General features: G+C 39.1%; 1 protein-coding gene across 4 annotated transcripts in view; it reads left to right on the forward strand.

Moving 5' to 3' along the window:
* The window catches only part of crtc3 (CREB regulated transcription coactivator 3), a 31,336-nt gene extending 16,003 nt beyond the window's left edge, over window positions 1-15,333 (forward strand). The window contains exons 5-15 of one of the 4 annotated variants that reach the window (XM_088372284.1): window positions 2,479-2,541; window positions 3,644-3,747; window positions 5,619-5,657; window positions 5,749-5,834; window positions 6,431-6,480; window positions 8,182-8,402; window positions 10,041-10,276; window positions 11,756-11,929; window positions 12,030-12,113; window positions 13,006-13,213; window positions 13,451-15,333. In XM_088372284.1, the coding sequence (XP_088228410.1) occupies window positions 2,479-2,541; window positions 3,644-3,747; window positions 5,619-5,657; window positions 5,749-5,834; window positions 6,431-6,480; window positions 8,182-8,402; window positions 10,041-10,276; window positions 11,756-11,929; window positions 12,030-12,113; window positions 13,006-13,213; window positions 13,451-13,656 (1,471 nt within the window). In that variant the 3' untranslated portion in view covers window positions 13,657-15,333. Of the gene's footprint in view, window positions 1-2,478; window positions 2,542-3,643; window positions 3,748-5,606; window positions 5,658-5,748; window positions 5,835-6,430; window positions 6,481-8,181; window positions 8,403-10,040; window positions 10,277-11,755; window positions 11,930-12,029; window positions 12,114-13,005; window positions 13,214-13,450 lie in introns of all 4 variants that reach the window. The other 3 variants (XM_088372283.1, XM_088372288.1, XM_088372285.1) reach the window with 3 other exon arrangements.
* Window positions 15,334-22,976: the final 7,643 nt, after the last annotated feature.

The raw sequence follows: 22,976 nt of genomic DNA on the forward strand, positions 1-22,976 counted from the left end.
AGCTGATTCAATTTGTCAGTTTATCATAATTTACTGTAGTTTCATTTTTGCCTCCTAAAAGGTATGTACTATGGTTGGTTATGTTGACAGGCATTTGTTCATTAGTTATAGGGTTATGTAACTGATTTTCACAACACTGACAAATGGGCCCTATGCCCACAGAACCGGATCAGAAGGCCAAATTGTGCAGATCCACGTAAGATAAAGAGCGGTGGATCGCTGATGCATTGCACCAGTGGTTTTAGTTTTCATTATTACTAACTTAACTCTTAGCAAATAAATATTACACTTCTTCCAGTAGGCTTCTGGAAGAACCTAGCATCAGAGAGGGAGCTTTAATAAACTTCTGAGACAATATTTTGTTTCTATTTTATATATTTACTTCTTTTCTGCTTTCCATTATTTGTCTTTTCCAAAGAATAGATCCCCGGTTCACTCTAATAGTCATCCAGGGAAATTATCTTAGGGTTGTTTTGTTATGCAGGAATAATTGCCTGGTTCTCTGCCTGTGGGGGGAGTGGGGTGGGAAGTGTTTACAACACCAACCACATGTGTATTGTGTTAAAGTCAGTGCAATCTAGAGAAGATTTTTGTTTGTTTTTACATCTGCATTGCTAGTGCCCGCAAATTTTTGATCAACAACCTTTCAAGTTACCCAATGATAGTATTGAATGGAGTTTTTGAAATGTTCCCACTTTAAAGTTGTCATCATCGAGGTTGCTGCGTGTTGCTTAAAGATAGAAAAAACTTAATCCTTATCCTTTTACCTGCAATCAACACTGACTGTTGAAGAACGTAAAATATGGCACAACAATCAATGCTTTCATATCATTGAGAAGCTCCAAATTTGCATTGCTAAATAAACCATGAGTCGTCATTTTTGGTTAACAGAGAGCACACTGAAATCAAAGAGTCTACATTCGAATACTTTGTGTTCCCAGTTGGTGTCTTTCTAATTTTTATTACATTTCTTTGCCGGTGTTTGGGAAATTCTGACATTTGTACGAACCCATCGCCTTGAAGACGTGAAAATGTCATAACACTGTTCTAGTGCAATTTACATACTTTTTGTTGCGGCACATCAGTGGCTTGAAATGCACTGCTGCTTGCAGCTGCGCTACTTGATGATACTTAAAAAAAAAAGAAACCTACAGAGAGTTGGTTTAAAGATTCCAGAAGACTTAAGATCATATCTCGTCAGACGTATTGGAAAGAGCAGCCTTATCACATAGTGACGCTTATGAGTATAAAGATTGACTCTGCTCATAAATTGTTGTATCAGGAATCATTTTTTTATGATTGATTCATATTTTATTTAGCTTGTTGACAGTGTTGAGTTGTGGAGAAGAGTTGTGTGTCTGCTTGAAGGTCAAAACCATGATCTAGTCCCACGCTCCCCCTTCATTTCACTACTCTTTGGCCTTCTGTACTTGGACTAGCCTCTCTTGGGATGGAATCCCAGACCAAGCTCCCCGGAGATAGCAGTCTATTGGCGAGGGATTTTAAAATGCCTTGTTTGCCTCTTACGATTTTTTGTGTAGCCATTCTTTTTGCAGTTTATTGAAGTGTGAGGTGCCCTGTTTAAAAAATGCTAGTGTTTGTGTTAGTAAATACAAATACAAAACATAAGATCGTATCGCAGCAGAGCTGTGTTAACCAAAGTACAGAAATTGCAATAAAGTATTGTTGCCTTGTACAGGACTATTGTAATATGTACCAAATCAGTCAGCTTTTGGTTAAGCAAAAAACAGTACATGATTGTTCAATACCAGTTGTAAATCATTTTCATAAAATCCTTGGCCTTATTCCTAAAGATTCTTGAGAACACCGCTGCCTCTTTGAAGGCATCAATTGTATTTCATCTTAAGCGCATGTAATTGTTCTGCTTGTCACTGTTCGTGCTTTCCATATATAAATTAGCATACTTTTCAATGGAAGGTAAATAATTGCTCATCCAAATATGTGTGACATGATGATTTGAATATATGAATACATACGGCATGGTCCTTTTGAACTGGTGCCTAGGAGGATGCTAAGCTAATATTCATGCTTTTACATGACCCTTTCTAGGAAACTCAGCCCTGCCCACGATTGCCACCAACAATTACACAACGGTGACTAATTCTAGAAGAAACAATTGACAACTAGTGTAGAAAGGGTGGTTTTGAGTGTACTGCAAACTATATTCTGTTTGGTAAATCCAAGGTCTGTTGGTTCCGAGGTCTGTTAAATTGAGATTCCACTGTGTATGCCTAAACTGAGATCCCAGGGATATACTATATGTGTATCCTACCACAGTATAAGGAGCAAAGGGTTGCAGTGCAAGACTCTCTAATTCTGTGGTACTACGCTTCCTTTGACTTCACTCCGGGCCCTTTCTGGTTCACGGCAGACACAATTTAAGATGCACTTTACAAACACTTTCTCTCCAATCACAGGTCTCTGCTTAACTCAAAAATACATTTGTTTCTTTTGAAGGGATCAGCCCCCGTGGAGTGAGGAAAAGCGGCCTGGCTTTAGATTAATATCACAACTTAACAGGTGACCTTTGACCTCTCTGACCCTCTTTCATCGCTTTGCTCTCGTCTCTGGTGTTTCTGTCTCTAGTCTCTGCTTCAACCCATGCTCACATAAAGTAACGACCAAAATTGTCACGTTGCCGTGTCATTTGACTCGCGTGTCTTGCTTTTTGATTCTGTTGAAACTGCTTCTTTAATTCTAACATCACAGTAATTTCTCTTTCTTCCAAAGCACTGAAAGCCAACCAAGTTTCATGTCATTTTTTTAATCATTTATTAATCCCCCCCCCCCCCCCCCCCCATTGTCTCTCGATCTTCTATGCAGTTTGGTACCCGAGATATTCATCACTTATTTTCTTTTACTAACACAGCTTTCGGAGTCGAGGCATTCTACAAGCTACCATCCAGCATCATGATTTACGCTTTAATACTTTCATTCTCTTCCTAACCTTTGTTGTCAGAACAATCTTGTTTTGATTTTGGTTTCTACAAACCCTAGTTCCTTCAACAATTTGTTGGATTGATTCATATTTTGTAGGTTTGTTACACATGGACAAAAATCCATTGGAGAAGGGAGAAAAAAAAACAATGTTCAATGAAATACAGTTTTCGCTCATTTATTGCGAGGGTTACGTTAAAAAAAAAAAATCCCTCCAATAAATAAAAATACCTTTAAGAGGCAACAATAACAGCAATTATGTCCTTTCTTTTGGAAACTCAAGTCTTCTGTAATATTAAGGATGAACTTAAAATGTCGTTGCAAACTCAAACACAACACACAAACAGAATACAGACGCTGTCATCAACCGTAAAAAGAAATAAATTGTTCATTTCACCCACAGAAAAAAAAAAGTTAGATCTAACACAAGCAGCCCTTAAATTGTGTTGATTAAATAATACAATAGTTTTTTAGAGTGTGGTGCCCCGTGTACCACCACCTTTGAGAATCACTAGCATCATGCTTTACACAATTGTTTGTTGTGTTCTATTAGGTCACCATGAGCATACAGGTTAATGCGGAGGAAGCAAAATGACTCACAGAATTTATGGCCCGAGGAAGTCATCTGCCTCTGTCCAAGGTGCTAGAATACATTAAATATTTTCCTCCTTATCCTCCTACACAGAACCAACTCAGATTCTGCTCTTCATACAAGTGCGATGAACCCAAACCCACAAGACCCCTTCAGCGTAAACCAGCAGATGAGTCGAGGTCCCCCGCAGCGCAATGGTGAGAGTCGCACTCGCATAGGCACTCATAGCACTGCGGGGCACCACATGTGTTTTCCAGTTGTGATTTAAAGGTCTTATTTAAACAAAATTTTTCAGAGCATTGAGCGCACCGTAGGTAAATCAGTGAACTGGTTTATTTGAAAATATTTTAATGTAATTCTAATTGTACCGTATGTTCATTTGATAGATTAAGCACTATTATGCTAAGTTCTGACTGGTCAAAAACATCGGACTGGTCAAAAGCATTGGGTGGCGCCGTCTTTCCCACTTCCTTGAGTTCACCATGCAACCACACAGGGGTTGCTTCAAGCGGAGGAGGGGATCCTCCAATAGATGAAAAATATGTTTGAACACTGCTCGTCAAGCTGATGACCGGTGATAGTCTTATTACTTTGGCTAATGCTAAATGCTATCTTTGATGCGCATTTAATCTTAATTCAGCTCTACATATTTAATGTAAAGATGCAGATTTCCGATATAAACTATGTGCTTAGTCTGAATTTATATTTCCATGGACCAATGTTGTGATATACAGCCGTGGAACCGCTAAGCTCGAACAACTCGCAACTGGTAATAATCGGACTTTGACCACAAAATCTGAGTAAAAGATGCCTCAGAGTTCGACCTAATTCTCAGAGCCCAAACACCTTAAGGCAGTGTTTCTTAACCTTGTTGGAGGTACCGAACCCCACTAGTTTCATATGCGCCTTCACCGAACCCCTCGTTAGTGAAAAATTATTTTTTTTTAATTCAAGACATAGATGTTTTTTACTAATGCACAAAATGAGCTGTGCATGAACATCACCTTGTTCAAAGAACAAAACCAACACATGCATGAACTCGCAACAAATTACATACTGGCAAATCAGAAGCTACACGATAAAACAGGTTTGTTCGGACCTCCTCAGTGGGGGCTCTGTCGAACCCCTGAGACCGACTCACCGAACCCCTAGGGTTTGATTGAACACAGGTTAAGAACCACTGCCCTAAGGCTTATTTATACTCGCGCGGGCAACAATGGCCACATTGCATCTAATAATGTCGCTTTGTACTTGTTCAAAGAGTAAAGTATTAACGGCTTCCGTAGTCTGCACACGCCTATTCACATATCACGGTTTTGTGATTCTTTTTTTTTTTTTTTTATTGAAGATGGGAAATAAAAATAAACTGAGAAATTTATTTGCGCTATGTCCACTGTGGGGATGTGTTCAGAATTAACACACATTAAATGGGAGTCACCATTCTTTTGTATGATTCTCCTGACTGCTTTGAACAATGATTGTTCAATTGTTTGGAACCTTTCTGCGGACCATGGCTTGTACTGCAAGACGTGACTACAAAAATTTCAGGAAAAGTCTTCTGGAACAGCAATATTTTATCTGGCATTTAACACTTGAAATAGTGGCAGGTGTGTGTTGACTCCCTTTAACATTAGATTTAATGTGACGTGTTGATTCTAAATACAGCAACGTTTGCAATTATAAGAGGGATTGCATACTTATTTTTACTTCCCCTTTTAAAAATGTTTCTATTTTTTTATGATAGTTGTAGAGGTTGAAAATATTCACATTCATAGTGGAAAAAATATTGCAATGATTTATCTTTGTCACAAAAATGTGGCATTTGAAAAGTGGCGTGCAGACCATTTGCGTCCACTGTACGTAAAATTCTTGTTTGACTGGGTACTTTGTCTTGATCATTAACTTTGGAGACATTTGGGAAACAATTATCTTAACAAAATCTGAATGGAAAATAAAATCAAAGACGTGTCTTGCATTGAGACATAACATTAATCACAGTTGACTTTTTCTACCTTTCCCATTTTTTTCTGCTTGTTTGCATGCGTTTCTCATGGAGGCTGGCATCCAGCCAGTGTGAATGAGTCAGAAGTGGATGGGTCCGGAGACGGTAAGTAATGTGTTCTTTACGCACAATCTATGTAATAGGTAGTATGACTGGGCAGAAAATTTCTAATTCAAGTATGTCATGCTTTCTGCAGTTTTTTCGTTCCCCAACCTACCTAATGAGGAAGGTCTCATTGGTGTCAGTAAACCCCTCCCCAAGCAACTGTGGGAAGCCAAGAAGGTGAGATTGATGGTATCATTAATACATTATAAAATCCACTTAACCCATGTATGAAAACTTCCATAAGACTTGGTTCGATCAGATAGAAATTTCCTGGTACAAAGTGATGACTGCAACATTTGTAAAACAGGAGTCTTGAGAGAAAAATACGGCAAAACTGTATGGTTGATGTCACTGGTCAATAGTAAATTTTAATCAAAGATGGCTTTTTAATCTGTTAATGTATTTTTTACATTGCTTTTAAAAAGAAATAAAATCTTGCTTTTTTTTAGCACATTAAGTTTTTGAGATTTTTTTTGTTTACAAATTTGATTATATTAAAACCTTGCACAGTATGGATTTCTACCATACATTGTAATTTGCAGTAAATGTATTCCTATATTACATATTATATTATTGCTATTATATTGTTGTTATGAAAACCTGATGGGCTAGAGAAAAGATGAGGGCAAAATGGAAAACGACAGAAAAAAAATCATCTAGAAAATTCTGATCAAATCTTTGACTTAAAATTGTGTAAATTGTTGACCGGGGAAAAGGATAGTAAATTAATACATACACATGTATTATTCTCATTGAAATCAATTATTTTTCAGGCCCAATCCCTCGCGTCAAGGCCTAAATCATGTGAAGTGCCTGGTATCAAGTAAGTGTTATGCGTGTGTGTGGGTGTGTATTTTTTCATTCGGCAACATCTGCTTATTCATGCACATGCGTGTGACAGAAGTCTGCTAAAGATAGGCATTTCTTTTTCCGCTTTTCCTCGCGTGTGTAATCCGTACGTTCAGTTAATTCCGTTATGCACGAGGTGGCAAAAAAAAAAACCAACTTGTGGTTTTCCTAAAATTGCAGTTTTTGACCACGTGCCTGGGGAATGTTGGAACTTTTAAGAATCTGATGAACCCCACAATTAAGTTGGGAGTATGGGAAAGAGTAGTAGAGGTTGGACTCAGGACAGAAAGTAGTATTCTGTATTTGTGAGCAACAATATGAGTTCATGCCTTGGAACAATACCGCAAATGCATCATTTGTCTTGAGGGTGTTGACAGACAAGTACATAGAAGGTCAGAAAAAGTTGCGTTGTGTCTTTGTAGCTTTAGGGAAAGCCTATGACAGGGCACCCGCAGAGGAACTATGGTACTGCATGAGGAAATCGGTTGTACCTGCAACCTGCATAGTGCATGGTGATGACAGAAAACTGTACACAGAGAGTGGTCCTCATTCGCGAATGAAAGCGTAGAAATCTTTCAAAATGCGTACTGATACATTTTCTTCACGCCACTGTGCGTACGTATGTAGACGAATCAGAATACAATAATTCCTCATTTATCACAGATAATTGGTTCCAAGACCACCCGCGATGAAAATCTGCGAAGTAGTGTCACCCTCTCATTTTTAACATGCGTACATTTTTTGTGTATCAAAAAGTGTATATGAAACCGTATAAGTGCATATGTTATCATTAGAACATTAAAGAATAGTTTCAAACATGTAAATAAAATATTAATAGTATAAATAACATACAGGAAATAATGTATAAATAACATAAATATAAATATGATGTGTGTGTGTAACATACGTAGATGTAACTAAAGTATACATACTGTAAATACGTTTTTAGAACTGTTTTATTATTATAACAACTTTTCTTTTATAACAAGGTACAAGTGTACATCCTGTAAATATGTTTTTAGAACTCTTTTATTATTGTACACACAGTAAATATGTTTTTAGAACTCTTTTATTATCACTTCTGCTAGCGTGCGTGCAATATTCGTGTCCTAATTCCTCAATTTTGGATTTATTTTTTTTAATTTTTTATTTTTTTAAAATCCGCGATTGTGTGAGCACAGCCTGCCTTCTGCTGGCGTGTAGGCAACTTTCGTGCCATAATTCCTCAATTTTTATTTTTTTTAATTTTTTTAAATCTGTGATGTACTGAGGCCGCGATAAATGAACCGCAAAGTAACGAGGGATGACTGTACTTAATAAATGACAGCGCCCTAATATGCATAACCCAGAGTCATTTTTCCTTTTGTAACTGGCATGCGTGTCATCCAAAGTGAAGAAGTTTAAAGTTGTATGAGATTTAAAAAAAAGAGCTTGTATGTAGCTTGCAGAACGCACAACCTGACAACATATAATAATCACTTTTAATTAAGCAATGGTACTCAGGATAATGCTCGTAGTTCTAAAAGTTACCGAATGGTTGTTTTTCTGTGTGCCCTGTAATTGATCGTCCACCCTGTCCAACCTTTATACGCAGGCACCTGGGAGATAGGTTCAACTACAATGCCCTGTATGAATAGGTTGAATAATTTAAATGTATGTTTTTTCCCCCTTGCAGCATTTTCCCATCTCCGGAGCAAAATCCTGGGCTATCCCACTACCAGGGTTCACTAAATACAGGAGGCTCCCTACCCGATCTCAGCAACCTGCACTTCCCATCCCCTCTCGTGACACCATTGGACCCCGAGGACAATGGCGGATACCCCAATCTCAGCGGAGGTAGCAGCACTGGAAATTTGCCAGCTGCCATGATGCACCTTGGCATTAGCAATTCTCAGGGTGAGTTGAACCTTACAAGATAATTTTTATTAAGCTAGTATTGTTGGAGAACTAGTCCTGTTCCCATCACGTAGTTGTCATAGAGGTCCCTAAAAATGTTAATTCAGTAAACAAAACAACTGTGACAGTAGATGGGGGACTGCATCTACTGTACTGTGCAGCACAGAAGAGACTTTGGTGTTTGAGTTCATGTGACATGTTTTCTTACACTGTGAATTGTGCTTACATGATAAGTGAACTTAGTGAAGACCCTAATTTGTCGATCAATATTTGCCTACATATGCCCCGCGATTTACAGGCAACGAGAACCCTGTCTCTTGGCCAAAGTAAGCTGCGATAGGCTTCAGTTCACCATCATTCCTAGAATGGATGGTTACTTAATCAACTATTACATAAACTTGTAATTTTAGCTCTTTAGTTGTCAGGGATTGAAAATTGTTTTTTTAGACAGTATGTAACTAAAATGCGTTAAAACTGGGGCTGCAGCTATTGAATATTTTGTCATTTGGATATCCTACTGAAAATATAAAACTGAACCATCTCCAAATGACTGAGCCATTGCTTCTTTTTTTTTTTCTTCTCTGTCGCCATTGTTGCTCCATGCCTGTTGACGAATGCCGGAGTGTACTTACTGCCCCTTTTGTACTCAAAAGAAGAGGGTCGTGCGTTGGGTAGTGCAGACTGCAGATAGCTCCCAATTACAAGCACAGCTGAACAAGGATCACAGCGCAAATTTGAACTATATCACTATTGTAAATAACCCCTTAAAAATATTGTCATGCACGCTCACTAATGAGTTTCTCTCCTTCCAACCATTCTGCCAAACTCAATTGAGTCACACTAAAACTTCAGCTTGCATTTTTTGAGCTTGAGATCTTTATCTCTCTCGGTCGACCATGTGTTACGGAAAGCTCAGTGAATGATCCCTCTGTCACAAACATTCTCACTTTGTACTTTGGCTGCCATGCCTCCCTCTGAGTTTCTGTAGTTTGTTTCTATGTGTGGCTGAGAACAGTTCAGCCTGGCTGAGCAGACAGAAACGTTTGACCCATTGCGCTCCACAATGAGCTCTTTTCTTCTCGCTCTGTTTGGCTGTTTTCTCATTTGGTCTGTCTTACTTTCCTCCCAGTCACAGTAAAGTTGCCCATTGACACAATATGGGCCGGTGTCCTTGCCATGTTGGCAAGCAAGCCAGAAATGTAAAACATAGTGCATCAAACTGTAGCATCCACAATTTCTCTTGGATTTCAAAGGCCTTCTGTCACCTAGGTTTCATGTTCAGTTGAATTTTGAATTGTTCCAAATGGTACCCACTATTACTGGGTTATGCCACTTTTGGGGTTACCAACATTAATGAGTGATGCATTGCGAACACCATTTGCAAGCAAGTTCGAAGCTGTTGATTCATATTGTTACAAGGTTCTCTTGCTAAGATTCCTCTAGTTTGTTGAATATAATTAGTGTAAGACAGTGCCACTATGGTATGGCCACATCATATTAACATACTTCCATTTAACCTAGACAACCTGTTGTACAAAGGCCAACCACGCTACAACACTTGAATGCGACATGACTCAATTAACCCATTTGAATCTGGTTAGTCAACAGTTGGATGTCTTACATGTGTTTGTTTTGCAGGCCTCTCCTCTTCTCTGAGTAATCCCACAATTCAAGCTTCCCTCAACAACTGCCAGCTGCAGTCTTCTCTCAGCAATCCTTCCATAAATTCTTCACTGCGTCTTTCTGGTAACTCCCCTCGGCGAAGACCAGCACCCATCAGCCCCCTCACTCTGTCTCCTGGGGCTGAGCAGCGTAGGGGTCTGTCTAAGCAGTTGTCTCCCACCATGTCCCCATCATTGTCTCCCATCACACAGGTACGGTATTTGAATGAATACTGTAGCAGTGTAACATATTTATTAGCGTGAAAATACTCAAATCCAACAGCCTCAATACATAGTGATTTAAAAGGGATGGTGTGTTGAATAGTTTGCCTTCTAGTGGTGAACTAATAGAATGCAACAACCTAAGAAAGTGCATTTTGAAGCACGCACACTACGGTCTAGCAGTGAGAACACACTCTGCAAGTCTACCACCAATTTATTAAGCAAAGGTGCAAGCAAAACGTCATTACAAATGACTTGCAGTAGTCCCTCTAGTGACAAAGTCACTTTGTTACACATGCTGTGGTCCAGCAAATTTGTGTCCGATTTATTGTCTCCTTCTGATATCCATAGCAGAGAGACGACGGCAAATCCTGCAGGATGAGGCGCAACGCGTGTAACATAATTAACGATTTGACCTACGATTACATAAAAAGAAATGCATGTTGATGTGATAGAACGCTAGAAATATATATATTATTGAAATTAATCTTGGGCTTTAAAAATGAACAATGAAAAATGAAAACATTCTACACACTGTCAATCTAAAGTCATCCAGCCTTTGTATATGAAGTTCTACCAAGGCAAGAAGCAATATAATCTTTAATTTCGGGTGTGAAATATTATAGGGGTCAGACTTCAAAGACCATTAGAGGTGGCTTTTGGTTTACAACGGAGTTCCATTGCATTCAAACTCAACTCTAACTGAAAATTACTTTATTTATCCGTTAGGAACTTAATTTGCAGACAGTGCTAGCACAAGCATGCTACATACGATAAAGTTTCATTAAGAAAAAAAATGGTTGATGTGATCTGAATTTGTGCACAAGTTGGAAAGTCATCAATGAGAAGTCTGTGCTAATGCTGCCGTAAGATCATAGTGTTAGTTACAATTTGTTTGGAACAAGACAATTCTGGCCATAAGTACATTGAACAAAATGTTTCAGATCCTTTTCGTCGGGCCCACTGTAAACCGATGAGCCCATATTTGAAGTCGTTAGGTGTATTCAGACCAGAAAATTCCTTTAGTCAGCTTGCTTGGTCCGGACCAAAAGCGGACTTCATTTTTTTCCATTTGGTGCAGTTCCTATTCAGACTGTACATTTTGCAAGTGAAGAACACAGACCCAGAAATGGAGGAAAACATGCAAGTCCTACGCACTGCGTTCCTGCTCTGCATATTTGTGCTGTTGGTTCGGATCTACGCTGTCACATTCACACCTGAAGCGAACCGCACCAGAGTTCGTTTAGAAGTGAACCGAGACCACTTGAAAAAGTGGGTCTCGGTCCGTTTCTTTAATCCGCACCAGGATTCCTTTGCGTGTTTTCATACCTGCACAAAATGTCCAGACCAGCATTACAATCAAACCGTGGTCCGTTTAAAGTGGACGAAACAGTCAGGTCTGAATACACCCTTAATTAACTTATAGTCATTCACTAGTGACCCCTACTGGCTTTTTTTTTTATTATGTAGGGAGTTGCTTTGGATACCAGCAACATGCCAAGGGAGCCACCCCCTCCCTATCCACTCTACCAGCAATCCCAGCATGCAGTGGACCATGCACGTCAGTGCCAGCAGCAACACCAGCATCAACATCAGCCTGTTTCCCCTTTGCAAAACGCCCCACTGGACTTCAACCCAAGCCAAGTCAGTGTTGTCTTGTGACAATATTACACACTTCACTTTTCATTGTATTGTTCAAAATCAATCACTTTGTCTTAACAAAGTCACATTCCGTTCTTTCCAGCACAACAATTTTGCACCACTCTTTAGTGACGCATTCATGGAGCAACAGTTCTGCAGTCGCCAAAACAAAACCTTCCCGTACCAGGTGGGCCTTAAACCATGGACACACTTGGGCTGTTAATAACTACCAGCATCAAATGATCTGACATACAGTAATTTTGTCATTTATTGAAGAAGATCCGTGATGTAGAGAAAATACGTATATTGTTACAATATCCACAAAATACTTTTATGAACCTTTATTGTATTTTTAACACTCTATTGTACTTTTAAACCCTATTGTGTGTTTTTAAACATTTGTTAACATTTTAAAGTCAAATTGACTTTCAGAAACATTTTTATTTATTCAAATAAATTTAAAAAGTAAAGAGAAAAAATACATAAATATATTGTTACAATATCCACACAAGACTTTTATTAACCTTTATTTTAGTTTTAAACACTTTTTTGTATTTTTAAACATTTTTGTACAAAATTTAAAGTCAAACTGACTTTCAGCAAAAAAAAAAAAAAAAGAAAGTAAATAAGAGTAAATATATTGTTTCAATAGCCACACAAGACTATTATCAACCTTTTATGAAGTGTAAACATGTCAGGCTCCTCTCTGCTCTTGCGTGCTGGCCGGCTGACACACCCCCGCGGCCCAGCGTGAGGGTATCCGCATAAGAGTTTTATAATTATTTTTATTGTATTTTTAAACACTGTATTGTATCCTTAAACACTTTTTGAACAGCTTTAAAAAGCTTGCTCTGCCCGTCTTCTTCGATGACACACGACACGTGCTCGCTGACCGGCTCGTCAGCTTGCCTCATCGTTCTGCTCAGCCCTCCTTGTCTCCTTTAAACCTTGTGTGAGCCCATTTGGTTGTCCTGTCTCATTCGTGTCAAACGAATGTTTTAATGACTATAGGACGCATGAATACTGAGATGCTTTGTTTTGTTCTTCTTGCCTTCGCTTCCCAACCATCTGCTGACTAGTCGGACCAGTTCAGTCTGTTGGAAAATGCGATGAGCTCCACGTCAGGTGGATCTTGCTTCGACCCCTCCCCGTCCTCTCTGTACTACTCTCAGGCGGCCATCGGAGGGCTCGGGGGCAGCCATGGCAACCTGCATGACCCCATGCACATGGCTTCAAACATGCTGTACTCCAACTGCAGCGGAGGACTGCCCAACATCATACTTACTGGTGAGTGTTCACCAATAGGCTTCTGCAACTTAAAGTAAAACACAAGATGACAAGAAGAGAGTTAATAATGTTATAGTTTTCACATGTATGATGAGCTGTAATAGCTGTCGAATAACAAACAATTTCAAATGTTATGCTTTAAAATGTATTAACACTTGAATTTAGAGCGCCAATGTAGCAGCAGCCTCATAAAATGGAAGGCAAAGCAATGCACTCACTGGCCCTTTCTACCCACAGATGAGTCCAACCACAATCTGTCAAAGGACATCAGCGGTGTGCTCTCGACAGTGCCAGAGTGTTTCGACTCGGAAGGAGGCTTCCCGCTGGAAGACGAGCTGCACATTGAGCCGCTCAGCCTGGACGGTCTGAGCATGCTCAGCGATCCCGACATGGTGCTGCCAGACCCATCTGTGGAGGATACGTTCCGGAGTGACAGACTCTGAATGGGACCGTTTACTCCCCCACCCAGCCACCCACACACACACACACACACACACACACACACACACGCACGCACGCACGCACGCACGCATGCGCGCACGCAGTCACATTTGCAGTATGAAGAGCAAAGTGCATGAATCTGAATATGCATGTGTTCACAAGGGCACCCGTGCATGCATTGACTGCCACAAAAAAAATCATCAAATGTGAATGATGTGGACGCATTGCACACAGACACAAATACGCATGCTTTTGATGAAGATGGATGCCGAAATCTGGTTTGAAGTTGTGCTTCACGCAAAGGCGTTGTCACACTTGCTTAAACTCAGAGTTGTCATGGGAGCCATCCCCCGGGCTACCTTGCCCGCTTGAATCAAAAAGTCTTGAACCAAACCATTGAGGAGTCTGGGCCATCGTTCACCCTTTCCTTCACAGCCAACCTTCGTCGCCATGGCAGCACTGTTGCCAAGGTTACAAACCATGGCAATCTCTTTACTGTGCTGAAGAGGAGTAAAGATGCCAACACACAATTGACTTTTCACAGAGCTCCAGTGAGTGAGTGAGTGAATGTCCGATGAAAGGTGGAGCAGTGGCGTGAGATTGAAGTAAACATCCACGTCCTTCCAGCTGAGGTATTAAACAGCTTCACGCCCGTGAACAATCATATGAGGAAAAAGATTAGAAGCATCACAGATGTTTGGAGTGGAGAACTGATTATTTTGCCGCAGAGATGTACTAATGTACAAGTTGCAATTTTAGTATGATTAAATTTACTACGAAACAAAAAGGGCAAACTGTTTACAATGACATTATTTTAAGTACGTACATGTTACTAAGAAATATAGATGTTTGGAATCATAACTAAGAGCTAAAATCGTCATGTGCTGCAAAAAGGCTACATGCCTTTAGCGGTGGGACACAATATATGTATCCATTTTAAAAGATGAAAATAACATTTTTATTATGATTACAGCAGTGTATTGTATTTTGAGTTTTGTACCAACTTGTACTGGCGCTTGCACTGTGCTTAAATGTTGTGAGAAAGGGCATCTGCTGCGCTGCTGCGGATCACTTTTGTTTGCAGTACAGTAAACCCCCGTGTGTGGCTGACAGGAGTGAGCGAGCGAGTGAGTGAGTGCAGACGACTCACGTGGACATGAGACACCATGTAACATTGCACTTCACGTCTTTTGCACTGATTGGTCCACCGTCTCTTAGACCTACTCGAATGTTTGTTTTTTTTACATGACAACCCAAAGAAGTTGAATGAAGCCATTGTGAAGTTGGCACTCGTGTGAATTCAATTAATGAGAATTTCACGCACCAGTTTAATTGATAAACTACGAATTTTTTATGAGAAAAACAGAGTATACATATACGTAAATATATAATATTTAGGAACTTGGAGATAATTCATTTTTATAACCAGCTGATATAGAGAATTTTGGGCATTGAGTGCCTCTGCTGTCTGTTTCACTGAAAGTCAGGGACTGCAATTCAGAGAGCTATATTTTTAATAATTGAAAGGATAAATATCCAGCATTGTTCTGGCTTTCCTGTTTAAGCTATGCAATTGTTTTCTGGGTATCTTTTTTCCCCACCTGTTGAACAGGTGCATCATGTACACTATGCAGTGTGTGATATATATATATATATATATATATATATATATATATATATATATATATATATATATATATATATATATATATATATTTTACTTTACTATATATATATATATATATATATATATATATATATATATATATATATATATATATATATATATATATATATATATATATATATATATATATATATATATATATATGGACAGAACATATTGTGAAGTCACAATATTACATGTGTCCAGTGTCCACAGTGTTTATTGTCCGATCTGCAAGAGTTGCAGGGTGTCACCAGCTAGAGAACTGGAGTGTCTGCAGTGCCATTACGAATGGCACTAAATTTAGAACACCTCTTAATGGCACTGTTGGTGTTTTACTTTTCAGCCAAAAGGGTGATGCATGGGTACAAAAGAGCCTCACCTTATGATATGTTGTCAAAAATGAAGGGGGTCTCTTGGTTTGTGTATTAGAGTTAATATTTACTTTGAACTTATATACATTTGTACTGGCTATATGTTGTAAACAGTGGAATCACTGTGAGTGATGGAGCCACTTTTATGTTTATTTTTCTTTTTGTCAAAATGTAAATTGTCCAAAGTGTATTTTTGTCTGTCTGTCCCCGTTTCCGGCTTTCTTTCTCTTGCTGTCTCTCAATGCCTACCTTCTGCTGCCTTACAGTACATGTGTGTATTTGTACTTTTTATATTCAAGCTAGCCACTGCTTCCCCTACAGCCTTAGTTGTTTGTATCGGCTGCCTGTGGTTCTTTTTGTCACTTAGTATCACTTTTTTGGAGCGTGTCTTACTTTTAACTACATATTATGTACAGTTCTGTTATTTAAAAAATGTCCACTAGTGTTAGTACTTATTTTGTAAATTGATCTGCATCTTTATTTTCCTCACATAAACTGTCTTGATTTTTAATATATGTTTTGTGCTTACCCTTTTTGTTTAATATAAACAATAAAAGTCATAACTGTGTGTATGAGAATGACACTTGGTAATGTTCCCTTTTTAACCGTTAGAGGGCGGTAAAGGTGCAGATGTTAGTATCCACAAAAGCATTTTAAATGAAGATTCTTCGGACCGATAGGTTGATGTGATAGTTTAATTGATTTGGAGTTTTTGATAGTTGACAAATGGAGATAATGACACTTGTTTCTTATTGTATTTCCCCTTGTGCTGTCAATTATAATTCTGATGGGACTCACTAAACAAACTTGCCATCATTTAATCACTTGTCCAATCTCCGCTCCAAAAAGTTCATCAAGAGAATCATTCACCTCAATTAAATCAAATCAAATTCATACAAGAATATAGAAACTTTGAAAAATAATTACCCTATGCTTTTGATATCAACTGTCCAAGGTAATTATAGTTAATGAAAATTAATGAAATAAATACAACAAAAATAATCTTTTGGAAATTAAATAAAATCTCCAATTGGATATATATATGTGGTTTATTGACAAACAGGGGGGAAAAAAAAGGAAAATGAAAAATTCCCCGCATGCTTTGAAAGTGGTATTTTGAAACGAAAGGGTTATGTGCTTGTCTTTATTTTGGCAACAGCACAGATACGTCTTGTTTTCATCTGGTGCTGGCTTGGGCAGTGCACATGGATGTGATATTATGACATGTTTTGGATGGGATGCTGGCCTAATAGCTGTAGGAGGATAATAGCATTGGCCATATAGGTTTGATGCATGCTGGTCATAAAACAAAAGGGAGAGGGAACAGAGAATACAATAACTGCCAGTAAGTGGGTGCTACACAATTACACAGTCCATATAATTCATGGAATACAAACCCACTTTGTGTAGTCCAGCTTGTTTGTCCAGACATGAGTAGTTCATGTTTTAATGTGCGTTCCAAACTTTTCATAGGGAGAACTCCTCACAAGCAGCAAATTCACCAATTGCTTTCCTATAGCAGTGGATGTGCAGATCTATTGTATATGTAAGTAACAGGACATAGTATATACAGTATGTAGGTGGTTTTAGAACCCAATAAATTCCGTGTGGCATGTTTACTATAAATTTCATCAAATGAATATCTGTGAAAGGTTTATATATCAACTGTCACAGTATGTCAGCTATGCCCACTCCTGCTAGTCAATGACACCCACCTTTGTTGAGTACACAGATTGATTGAAGTGACAGTAATTGAAGCAAGATGCGATAACACGATCGTCCCCATGTATTGCATCTGCCAAACTGTAAAGATCTAGCTGCGTCAAACCAAATATGCCGCCCGTGTCTATGTTTCATCTTATTGTATGTACTCTCAGTGGCGTATGGATGGATGGATGGATGGTACTGTCAGTGGCATATGGATGGATGGACGGACGGATGGATAGACGGATGGAAAAACGGATGGGTAGGTAGAACCAAATGTTTGATGTATACAGACACAAAAGTATTGTGTTGATAGTCTAGGTGACCAGTGAGAAGAGAGGTGGTCCACACAAGGAGTCTAGATGAGAAACATCTGATGTTTCTGTCCACAATGCACCGGTCTTACCTCAGGGTCTTTCCTTTGCGTGTGAAGTCGAGTAAACCACTAAAGTGTGCTTAGTGTCAGAAATGTAACTGCAAGCACATAAATCATACACATGGGTGATGAGCTCAGAGTATCTAAATCCACCGTTTCATGTCGGTGGCATGGCAGGTTGACAAATCTCTTCATTCAAATCTCGCAATACAAATAACTGCAGCCACTGACCATGTAAGTAAGAATAACTTATCTATCAAATCCTCCAAATAGTTATGTGTGTGTGGCTTATTGCAAGCAGATGTTCCCATGGTGCAATGATGCAATCTGATTGGCTGAGAGTAACGCACGCAAGCATGTAAACAAGCCCATCAAGGCTTCCATTCACAGATCACAGGATGCCTCCTTCCCTTTGGGATCAAGTTTGTTGGCTTGAGTGACATTCGGTTATTGAGCAGCAGTTGTCGGACTCTTCCACCATCTGCATCCCAACATCCTAAAAATAAACACAGCATGCCTTTTTGCACTTTTGTCGTTGGGAGAATTATGACATTATTATTTGATAGTAATTCTTCCTTTGGGGGAGAATTGGTATTTATGTTGAGACGTGAGGAAATAGCCAGTTAGCTACCAAGGCAGACTCGAAAACACAAACTGTTTTGGGTAGGTGTCCTTCATCTTTGACCTGACCACTCTTCCGTGCTTGTCTCGCCATCTTTATTCCTAACATAGTTGTCCGGCCTTTGTCAGTCCAAATGAAAAAAAAATAAAATAAATCATAGTCCAACAGGTGAGAAACCCAATCAACATTAGAGTCAGATGAAGTAACCCTTACCCTGGTAGTAAGGATGATGTTATCTTTAGCAGGTAAACACAGAAGCTGAAGGTTCAGAACGAATCTTTTTTTTTTTTTGGAAGTAGATAACACGCTCTTAAGAAGGGCTCTTTAATTTTTTTAAATTTACAAAAAACAAAATCTTACTCCCAAGCACCTATATTGTTAGGCTGTGTGTAATAGATATTATTCTTCACACCTAAAGTATTTTATCAACGTGCGAAACCCAGTCCAACCATCAAGACGCTGCTCGTGCTGGCAGACTGCCAGCTCAGTAAAAAGCTGAAAGGAGGTCGAGGGTTTGAGAAAGCCCCTTGAATGTCTTGTTGCAGCACTGAAGTGGGCTCTCTTGTCTCTGATTACAGAGTGGCATACGTCTGCCAAATGCACAGAATGAAAAAGATACCTTGCACATGTATGAATGTGATGATTACTGTAAACATGCGTCTGACTGTTACTGTCTCTCAGCAAACACACAGTACTTCAAATGTGAAGTGGGTTGAACAATTATCAGGATGAAACTATGAGGAAAATCTCTGTACAAGTAGGGACAAGAGCACAGCGGAAGGACGCCATCGTGTAACTGACAAAATCATTTTTATGAGGTGACTATCATTGGGATGGTTTACTGGAAGGACTTGCAAAATTTACGACTGTACATTTAATTAATTTCTTCATACACTGGGTAAAAACATGAATTTGGACGAACATGAAAGAAACCTGAGACACATGACTATTCATGCCAACTGGGCTGACTTTCACTGACCTTAAGTGCAAACTAAAATAGACTAGTCTTAATGCTTCTATTGGATGGTAAACAAAACTTCCTCAGCTGTGATGTGGTTGAGAAAGATTGATTTACATCAATCTGCATAGCCCTAGGCAATAGCAGCAACAAAACCTTAAAGTCATGGAAAACCAGTCAACCACCCTCTTCAAATATAGAAAACATTATTACCAGATCCCCAAACTCAAATTTCCTCCTGCAGGCCAACCACAATAAATGACAAAATCATCTATATGTATCTTGCGTACAGTCTGGTATGTATGTAAGTATGTAAGTAAGTATGTATGTATGTATGTATGTATGTATGTATGTATGTATGTATGTATGTATGTATGTATGTATGTATGTATGTATGTATGTATGTATGTATGTATGTATGTATGTATGTATGTATGTATGTATGTATGTATGCATAGATGGATGGATGGATGGATGGATGGATGGATGCATGTATGCATGCATGCATGCATGTATGTATGTATGTATGTATGTATGTATGTATGTATGTATGTATGTAAACGTACATAGGTACGCATATACATACATACGTATTTTATGTAATTTCCAGCATTCCCATTACATTTATCGAGGGTGTGAATTTGGGGTGTAACTAAAGGTATGTTGACACGCATAATATACAATATGTTGAGCTAGGAGTTTTAATGGAAGCAAACAATGTGCAGTTTTCAAGGAGATACTTTTGCTGCTGTCATTTTTTAAGCAGTCACAGGTTGTGAAGTTTTTACCTGACTATCTCGAACCTGCGGTAGTACCTGTGTCACGACTCGTCACCGATCGTGTCATAGTTTTGTTCGTGTGTCTGTGTGCTCGCCCCTCCCCTCCTGTGTGCCCATGATCAGTGTGATTATTCCCACCTGCCTCTCGTTACCTGTCCTGTATATAAGTCCTGTCTGCCCCTCACTCCCTGTCGGATCGTCGATGTCGTCACGTTTGCTGTCCTTGTGGGTCCTGTCTGTTTCAAGTCTGTTTCTGTTTGCCATCCCTGTCGGTCAGTCTGTCATGTTATTAGTTTGCCAGTTCTCGTCTGTTTCCCTCGATGCCTCGTTCCACTTCCCTTTTCCCTCAATAAACCCTGGTCCAAGCTGCACTTGGTCGCCCTGTTCAATGTTCCATCCGATCGTGACAACCTGCTCATTTTGCTTGTCTTCGAAGTATTTGCTTGACACTAAGTGAGGTATGATTCCAAGAACTCCACATTATCAAACAAGTAAAAATAAAAAATAAAAAACTGACAAATGAATTGCCATTGAGGCACTCAGAATACAGTTAGTGAGTGAACCGATTTATAGCAGGGGTCACCGACCTTTTAGAAAATGTGAGTTATTTCTTGGCGACTGAATAATGTGAAGGGCTACTTGAAAGAATAAGTTTGCTATAAAACTGCTTTAATGGAATTCATTTCATTGAGGTGTAATCCCGCGGGGGAGAAGCGCACTTGGCAACCGCTGAGGATGAAATATGAAAACATTGTTCAAACATAACGGTAAGACCTCGGCTTAATTTCACAAGGGTACCTCATTTGGATTATTTTACATCGTAAGGTAAATTTTAAGTGGCTGTGGCCATCTACTGACGTATCTTTAATTCCCTCATTATCAAAAGGATATGTCACATACTGTGCTTAATGGATTTCTCATATACTGACTCTTTGAACTTTGACTCATTGAATATTATATAAGTCAGCTGATGAGTAAATGAATGAGGTAACGACAAGGAATGTGTGTCTGAAAAAGGGCGGGCACAGAAACTCGAGGTTCATTGAGGAAAAGCCTCGTCACGACCAGGTTTGGTTCATAAAGTCTGTAACTGCGGTAACTGAATCTTAAGTTACCTCTCTCGTTCTGAAACGGGCGTGAGTTACCCTTTTTTCTCTCATTTGGGTTAACTCCTTTTGGAATGCAAGTTTCCCACATTTCAGGGTTCACACAGTAAACCTGCTCTGTGAAACAGACCCATGATGATTTCTTTTGCAAAGTTGTAGAAGCCTAATAAGCAACAGTCAGAGAACGTCAATGTCTTTTTTTTTAAGTGTGTAAAATGGAATTTAGAGATTTACTGATAAAAGTCATTCGGGACAGAGGCTGAAAATTTTAAAACCTTAATTGAGGATAGTTAAAGAAAAGTCCCATGTTGTCTCCTCACCGACAACAATGAGACAGAACAGGCAGCTTTAAATCATACACTTTCAACACTGTCGTGTTATGTCTGCAAGGCTGTAGATGAGAGGTCATGCCCACAGCATCAAACTGTTGCATAGGTCTGATAAGATGTCCCCACTTTAATAGAATTTAAAGAGCTCGTGACATCCTAAGGTGGAGGCAGTTCTATGAGTCCAAAGGTCAGCCGGCCATTAGGTCGAGAGCGGAGCGGCAACGTGACAAATGTTTTATGAACTCGTCTAACAGATTACCTGGGCAATGATGAGCAAACATTTATTCTAATTTGTGTCTCTCAGATGATTTTGGAGCAAAATAAAGGGAACAAAAGCAAACAGTAAAGTTGTGGCATGATGTCACTTTGACTTGAGAGATAAAGAATTGACAAATGCGCCTCACTAGTGAAAATCAGTGTTTAATCCCATTTTTTTTAAATTGATTGGTCAAATGACATCACAGAACAAGACTAATGTTCATCATTTCATTTAACCTATTATTATAATATTACTATTATTATTATTATCTATCTCTATATTATTATTATAATCTACACCAGGATGTTGTGTGTAGTGCTAAACATCAGCACGTGTGCACGTAACAAAATCCTGTACAAGGGCGAGCGACAAAATTGCTGAGAGAAGAATGAGACTAGAAGGACATAGCCCACAGGTGTCAAACTCAAGGCCCGGGGGCCAGATACGGTCCACCACATCATTTTATGTGGCCCGCAAAGACAAATTGTGCATCAAATTCGTGTCATTACTAGAATTGCAAATTGTCTTCACTTTTAATCATATCTTTTTTTTAAATATTTGACCAATTTTTACTCATCTGATTTGAAAACGAGTTACTATTTGTCAGCTTGTTTTGTAGCTTTTACTGTATATAATATGAGGTGCTCATACATTTATTTGGGTTGACATTCATAATGGCCCTACGAAAGAAGCTATGACTACAATGCAGCCCGCGAAAAAAAAAAAAAAAGAGTTCGACACCCCTGACATAGCCTAAGAAACCGAGAGCTGCCAGCCAGCAAACTGGTGCTATGGGAACACATGGCCATCGGTCAAGAGGACGTTCCACACTAACATACGTGGACGACTCAAGAGGGATGCAGGAGCCCAGAGCACCAACCAACTGGCCAGATGTATGGCGAATGTATGGAGCAACGATAGAAGACTCATGTGAGGATGGCCAAGAGAGAGCGATTTCAACCTTTGAGCACTTTATGGGTAAAAAAAAATATGCAAACTAGATATTCTACTGTTTATTTTTTCTAATCTTCCACTTAAAAAACTCAGAAACCTGAAAGAGAATGATATATTCCCATCTTGTATTAAGTAGTAAATCTTATTGGAGCGAGGAGTAAGAAGTACAACAGAGGAGAGCTGAGAGATGATTGG

Source organism: Syngnathus floridae, chromosome 3, assembly GCF_059516105.1.
Source record: "Syngnathus floridae isolate MCC-2025c chromosome 3, RoL_Sflo_1.0, whole genome shotgun sequence".
Taxonomy (NCBI): domain Eukaryota; kingdom Metazoa; phylum Chordata; class Actinopteri; order Syngnathiformes; family Syngnathidae; genus Syngnathus; species Syngnathus floridae.